This window comes from Micromesistius poutassou, assembly GCF_964030765.1.
Source record: "Micromesistius poutassou genome assembly, chromosome: 4".
Taxonomy (NCBI): domain Eukaryota; kingdom Metazoa; phylum Chordata; class Actinopteri; order Gadiformes; family Gadidae; genus Micromesistius; species Micromesistius poutassou.
The window spans coordinates 18446729-18454885 of record NC_140274.1 but is presented as its reverse complement, the minus strand read 5'-3'; the positions used below and the strand labels follow the sequence as shown (position 1 = coordinate 18454885).

General features: G+C 41.4%; 1 protein-coding gene across 1 annotated transcript in view; it reads right to left on the bottom strand.

The window, feature by feature from the left end:
- Nucleotides 1-2616: 2616 nt before the first annotated feature.
- ostn (osteocrin) overlaps nt 2617-8157 on the bottom strand; it is a 5653-nt gene continuing 112 nt past the window's right edge. Inside the window, exons 1-4 of the mRNA XM_084467536.1 lie at nt 8151-8157; nt 4880-5011; nt 3444-3655; nt 2617-3276 (exon numbers count right to left, since the gene is read on the bottom strand). The exon at nt 8151-8157 is cut by the window's right edge and continues 112 nt beyond it. Coding sequence (XP_084323662.1) covers nt 3192-3276; nt 3444-3655; nt 4880-5011 — 429 coding nt within the window. The 5' untranslated portion in view covers nt 8151-8157 and the 3' untranslated portion in view covers nt 2617-3191. The remainder of the gene's footprint in view (nt 3277-3443; nt 3656-4879; nt 5012-8150) is intronic.

Here is an 8157-nt window from a genome sequence, read left to right as displayed (position 1 = left end):
TTCTGTTACCCGGGTCTGATTTTGCTGTTTAAACCGCTCTGGTTTGGTAGCTAAACCTACCCACCTCCTATAATAATGATCATGTAATCTTTTCTTATCTAAACTTAAAGGGATACGCTGAGATAAATATGAATTGGTGTTTGCCCCTACTCATATTCTGACATGTTGCTTTATTCAAAATTCTTCATTGTGTCCAGAAGGTGAGTTCGCTGGGTCAGCATTTGCTTTCCGTTACCCTTTAACATTGACTTGGGTTACAGTATCCTAGTTCATGTGATGGGAATACACCCTATTACTTAACGAAAAATGTGGAATAGTCGCTTATTCAAACAAGTGCCGGTAATAACACAACAAGATTGTGGTTTGTCTTCGAACACAGATGATTCAAAACTTAAGGCCAAGGGTAACCCTATTATTAAAAGGGTTATATAAATAGCGCTTTCCACCGATGAAGACTGCACTTGGCGAGCAAAGGAATGACGTTCCATGCTTATTTCTCAACGCTTCTTCTAGACTGGTAAGTAAACAACTGCATGCCACAGACGTGTGACGTTTTTTCCCCATTTGGTGACATCTGGTGTGTGCGTGAGCCGAACAAGACGTTGTAATGTCTCTCCCTAGTGGTTACCTGAGTAACCAACAGGCTGTTGAGTCAACGTTTACAAGGGACCTAATGTAAATAACGCTGATATGGAGGTATGATTTTATACTTTTTGCTTTAGTTTTATACTTTTTTGATGAGCGTACCTTCATTTATGTTGCGTTTAGAGTGAGATTCGAGTTTCGGTTTGAACGTAAACTATATTAAACATTCAACTAATAGCCGTTTAACATTGTTTATTGCCAATGTTAAACCAAGAGAAAGATCGAAAGAAAAAATCAAACACAAGGCGTTGTTGCTAACTGCTTGTATGATGATGGTCCTCCATGTTTAATTTAAGAGAGAAGAGAGGGTGTATGGACCTGGACACAAATGTATTCCAACAGACCATTGCTGTAGTTTGACACGGAAACCATTGGATTAAATGTGTACAGTTTAATAATCAAGCAAAAACGAGCAATACATAACAATACTAAAACACAGGCAGTTTTTTTTTTTTACACATGGACATTGTCAGATGTATCAACGCTACTATGGCAGGATACAGGTACTGTCTGAAACGCTTGAGCAAGGAACTAAAATACCATAACCTCTGACCCCTTGTGGGGCAGGGCAGTACGCTTATAACCAGGTAGTTATTACCAGTCCTAACAACCAGTTTTAACATAACCAGATATGACCAGTTCTGAGATAACCAGGTATTACCACTTATATCATGTTATTACCAGTTGCAACATCACCAGTTGTTACTATTTATAACTGGTTACTACCAGGTTCTGGCATAAAAGTTTGGTCCTGCTCACCCTGTGTTAAGCCAGACCTGATCACTAATATGAGGGATACTAACCAACAACTCAAGTTAAGTTGTGTCACATTCAGGTCGAAGCAGAGGCCTCCCGTTGGTGGACAGAAATGTGTGCGTGTGTGAACCTCTCAAATTATAAGGAAGTGAAAGGAACATCGTGCTGCCCCCTGTCTTACTCCAGGAGTTAGCAGAGCAGGTTAAAAGTGGGGAGGCTAAGTTGTAGGAGAGACAGGAGCAGGTTAACAGTAAGGCGGTTTTTAGGTTGTAGAAGAAGCAGTGTGATGTTGCCATGTGATGCGTTGTATGGATAAGCAGGTATGTAGGATAGGCCTACTACACCATCGGTTATAGGTAATCTGATCAATAGAAGACAGATGTCCCGGGAGCATATGAACGCACCGTGATTCCGTGAAGTTTACCAAGTGGCTCTCCTCTAATTTGTCCTGTGCCAAATATAGTGTAATACCCACAATGCTCCATACAATACGGATAACTGATACTTTTTTTTTTGCACTTTATCATATGATGCATAGTGGTTTCCTGTGTCATACAATTCATCCATAGAGATGTTCAGGTACACACTGGTTCTTTATGAAAATGAACGGTCAAGGAGCAATATCTAACACGTATCACCTTGTTGATGCGACCAATGGATTGTCAGGGTATTATTAGTTGCCTGTGGGTTGTGTGTTGGCTGTGGGAGCCTGCTTTTGAGAGAGATGCTGGTGATTGGCGAGTTGTGGTGTACTCTTTAAAGGAAAAACGATATCCCAAGACCTGCTTTTTTCACATTAAAGGTCCCATGACATGCCACCAGGTGTGGTGTGATTAGCCGTTACAAGCCGTTTTGAAAGCACACATCTAGGTGGACTCGCCCACCTGTGATGTCATAACAGACAGATTTTCAAAACGGCTTATAACCGCTAATCACACCACACCTGGGGCCTCATTTATAAAGGTCTCTGCGCACGAAAATGTTGCGGAAACAGGGATGAAATGTGCGTACGCATCTTTCACCGCCAACGTCGTGATTTATAGAAAAATTCCTTGCGGAAAAGAGTGCGCAGTTCTACGCTTCCTTTCACCCTGGAATAAAGGTCCCGCAAAGTTTTTCAAACAGTGATCTCCGGAGACGACAACAGAAAGTTGGTGGCGGCAATGCACCATATCGGTTTGCAAACCACCAATAACGCCAAAAGAACGCGCTACCTCCCGATAAACCAACGCACACTGCGCACCACATACTATGACTTCGGATTTATTTATTCATTTTATAAAAAGCACCCATTATGAAATATGAATTAAGGCAATACACTACACAAACACACTACAACCCTTTCAAATCACAATCCTCGGCCAGACCAACTGTATCACTTAAACGTCCATTTTCGGTGTAATGATAGGTCAGCAAAGGCTCCTTATATATGCCTACTTGGAATATTGATTGATGAATTAGCATTGACATTTTAAGGACTATTATGGGACGAACTTGGGAGGAGCACGGCGCTCGTGCACGCACGCCAAATCCAACGCATGTTGGTATTTATAACGAGAAGAGTGCGTACAGGTGTGCGCCGCACGGTTTTCTAAATCGGAATATTGTTGTGCGTACGCACATGCTGAGGTTTGGGCGTACGCAATGTTTTAGGGAGGGTTTTACGCAGAGTTTTATAAATGAGGCCCCTGGTTGCATGTCATGGGACCTTTAAATTAGCTCTCAGCTGAAGGTCCATCCGCCGAACTACCGCAGCTGTCCACAGGATGGCGCTATTGAGTTGCTGCAGACTAGCCTCGATTGTTGGGTAGCCGGCTGACCCCGATTCTGTCCATCGTTGGACTGATTCTCCGCCTCGGCAACTCCACTACCTTCCTAGAAAACACAGCAGGATGTTAGCATCTCTAATATTTGTATGTATGTATGTATGTATGTATGTATAATGTTTGTGTGTGTGTGTGTGTGTGTGTGTGTGCTAGATATGTTCTATGTTTGGTTCCATCCCTTGGTTCTAACTAGGTTCCAGGTTCAGAGGCTCTCACCTCTTCTTTGATGCTTGTTTAGTATCCATGACGCTGATTGACAGCCGGTCCAGAGGCGTGTTGCCTCCTGGGAAACTCCGCTTCCTTTTTGGCTCCATGACATCATTCTCCATCCTGACCAGGCGGTCCAGAAGAAGCAGCTTTTCAGACAACTTCTCTCTGGCCTTCTCCACTCCAGAGGGCCCAGCCAGGTTAGACTGTAGCTCAGGGACCTGAAATATCCAGGTAAGACTGTAACAGACACCTGAACCAGCCAGGTAAGACTGTAACAGACACCTGAACCAGCCAGGTAAGACTGTAACAGACACCTGAACCAGCCAGGTAAGACTGTAACAGACACCTGAACCAGCCAGGTAAGACTGTAACAGACACCTGAACCAGCCAGGTAAGACTGTAACAGACACCTGAACCAGCCAGGTAAGACTGTAACAGACACCTGAACCAGCCAGGTAAGACTGTAACAGACACCTGAACCAGCCAGGTAAGACTGTAACAGACACCTGAACCAGCCAGGTAAGACTGTAACAGACACCTGAACCAGCCAGGTAAGACTGTAACAGACACCTGAACCAGCCAGGTAAGACTGTAACAGACACCTGAACCAGCCAGGTAAGACTGTAACCCACCTGAACCAGCCAGGTAAGACTGTAACAGACACCTGAACCAGCCAGGTAAGACTGTAACCCACCTGAACCAGCCAGGTAAGACTGTAACCCACCTGAACCAGCCAGGTAAGACTGCAACCCACCTGAACCAGCCAGGTAAGACTGTAACCCACCTGAACCAGCCAGGTAAGACTGTAACCCACCTGAACCAGCCAGGTAAGACTGTAACACACCTGAACCAGCCATGTTTGCAGCACACCTTACACTGCCCTACAAAGGCAAAATGCCATGACCAACATCATGTTTGGTCAAAAATGAGTTAATGTCATTTTTGGGGTATTTGAGACCTCCTTTATCATGTGAATAAATATCATGAGTCAATTTGATTGTTTTAACGAGAAAATAAAGGGCTATGACAACCGTAACTTCCAAAACCATAGGAGAAACCACAGCTGAACTCCGTAACAGGCGTTATGGTTCTTAGCCTTTGTTCCGGCACGCTGAAGTTGAGTTAAGGTGTTCTGACTTTGTTTAGCCTGGCATCAAGAGAGATGTTACGGTGCCGCTGTGATGTTACTGTACTCTGGCTTTGTCATACTGTCCAAGTTTGCCGCTCTTTAATTGTCACCAAGGCACGTAACATACATACCCAGAAACTTTAAAGTCATTTTTCTCAGTTTCACACTCTGGCGAGTTAAGGTCTTTTGCCTTTGTAGGGCAGTACACCCGGTTGGGTATTTTTGTATTGCCATAACCGTTTAAAGTTGTACTGAGCAGCTCCCAGTAGGTTCTCTCTAATGGTGGACTGCGTGTGAAGGGTCTCTGTCTGACCTGGGGTGCTAGCCGAGAGGACAGGCGCAGGCCGAGGTGCTGTGGGAAGCGAGGAGGGGGGTGCAGGGCGTCTGAGTGGGCAAGCAGGCTGACGGACAGCAGGCCTGGCAGCAGCCAAACACACACCAGCATCTATAAACACACATCACATGATATCAGCCACACACACACACACACCATCTAGATCTACCATCTACACCATCTCACACACACACACACACACACACACACACACACACCCCATCTACAAACACACACCAGCATCTACAAACACATACATCACAATAATATCAGCCACAAAGACACACCAGCATCTACAAGCACACACATCCCAGTATTATCAACCACACACACACACACACACACACACACACACACACACACACACACACACACACACACACACACACACACGCATCACAATAATATCAGCCACACACACCAGCATCTACAAACACACACATGCACACACCAGCATCTACTAACGCACACATCACAATAACATCAGCCACACACACACACCAGCATCTACTAACGCACACATCACATTAATATCAGCCACACACACACCAACATGTACAAACAAACATATCACAATAATATCACATCTATAAACACATATCACATTAATATTAATTAATTAACATTAAGTATTGTATTATTAATTAATTATATTAATTAATAACATTAATAGCATATCTCAAACATACATATCACAACAATATAATATCTTCAAACACACATATAATAGTATCTACAACATCTCTTTCACTCTGTCAATAACAAAGTCCTACAAAGAGATGAAGACGAAGTGGGAATCAACCCCGACTCATTCTGTAAAGACACATCCTGTGCTGTGCTATATACCATCTCTCTCTCTCTCTCTCTCTCTCTCTCTCTCTCTCTCTCTCTCTCTCTCAGACACACATCTGTCTGGCTCTCTGTCTAGAGTGTGTGTGCGTTTTAGGTTCCATTGATACTGTGCCTGTGTGTTTACCTTGACCCACAATGCATCAGTGAGAACCTGAGAGGCTGTGAGAATGGCGAGCAGTAAACTGTGGGAATACTTGGAGGAAGTTATAATATTATCTCTGGGAGGAAGCTACATGCTCCGCTAATCAGAACTGCTCCTCCAAGCCAACACATGACATCATCTAGGTCAGGTCTGTCTGTCTCTGTCTGTCTGTCCCTGTCTGCCTGTCTGCCTGCCTGCGCAGAGTCTGCAGCTAGGGGTCAAAGTGCAGAACCCCGGGCCTGGCGTAGTGAAGCATCAGCGCTAACTTCAACGCTTACCTGCATGCCTGCACGTCCGAGGCTAAAGCCTTCAATGTTTTATGAACAGCCCTACAAAAATAATAATATTATAAAAATAGTGGATCTTTTCATCGTCGTTGTCATTCAATCATGCATCTAAGCCCTTGGAAATAATATTATAGCGTGGTCAAAAAAAGCAATGACGTAGATCTTCACTTTACTTGGTGTGAATGTGTGTGTGTTTGTGAGTATGAGTGTGTACGCAAGTATGACTAATATATACATTCATCATGTGTTGAACACTTAAAACTCAAATTAGCAAGCCTCTCTCTCTGCTCTCTCCCTCCCTACGTTTCTCAGCCATTGAGAAGTGTTGCGATGACACACCTGGGATTGACAGGCATGATCAATACTACAAACCAATCATGGAAGAGATGCCCTGATTGGTCAGAAATGTGCCCAGAGTGGCAGTCAGGTGGGTCATTTATTTCAGTACTGTGTTAGTACTGTGTTGCTAATGTGTTAGTACTATGTTAGTACTCTGTCAGTACTGTGGTACTACTGTGTTAGTACTGTGGTACTACTGTGTTTTTACTGTGGAACTACTATGTTAGTGCTGTTGTACTAGTTGATCAGTACTTTGGTATTTAATTTCTATTTTTTCTTCGGAATACAACACAGAGGTCAGAGGTCATAACGGGATTATATCACACGCCCCTTTTGCTAATGAGATAACTTCTCTCTCTCCTACGCACGCACAACGCACTATATTGACTAGCAACATCAGCTAATTTTAGGATTTTCCAGCTCTACAAATAAACACTTTGGACGTCACGTCCCCTCGTACACACTCTGCATTCTCTGGAACACGCACACACACTGGCACACACACACACACACACACACACACACACACACACACACACACACACACACACTCTCACACAAGCACACACACAGCATACATGCTTACTGTAACATACTGAATTTATGCATGTCCAAGCCACTGTGCTCAGTGATGCACACTGCAGTGCATCTTTTCATAAGAGATCTGACCTCCCCTTACCCTACAGCTACTCTCCATGTATGATTACATTGTTATTATAAAGAGTAACTCATTATTATTCAAGAAATAAATGCATTATGAATCCCTTATTATTATAGTGATGAAGGCTTTATGAATACATTGTTATTATATAGATTAAAACATAGAGATTAATACATTAGTTATACATTATTAGTTATAGAATATTATTATAGAGATTAAAACATTATTATAGAGATTAATACATTATTATTAAAGATATGCAGGCATTATGAATACACTATTATTTTAGAGTTTAAAACATAGAGATGAACACATTAGTTATACATCATCATTATATTGATAAAGGCATTATTAATATATTATTAAAGAGAGTAATACATTATTATTATTATAGAGAGTGATACATTATTATTATAGAGATCAATGTATTGATCTCATTTCTATAACAATTATGTATTAATTGCTCCAATAATAATGTCATACTCTTTAATAATGTATTCATCCTTTATAACAATGTATGAATAATGCATTAGTCTCTATAAAAATAATTGCATGATGAATACATTATTTTACAGATTAAAATAGAGATGAAGACATTAGTCATAAACTATTATTATAGAGATGAATGCATTATTAATACATAATTATTTCAAAGATTAAAACATTATTATTATAGAGAGTAATACATTATTATAATATTGATGAATGAATTATGAATACATTATTATACAGATTAAAACAGATGAAGTCATTAGTCATACATATTCTAGAGATTAATCCATTATGATAAAATACTGGAGATGGATGCTTTATGAATACATTAGAATTATAGAGACAAATGCATTCTTACAGTATTACTATAAAGATTAGTGGTAAATACATAAGTAATACATATTGATTATTATAAAGTGTATACACACGCACACACATACACACAGACACACAGATGAAAGTTGGGTCAAAGCCTACCTTTGGA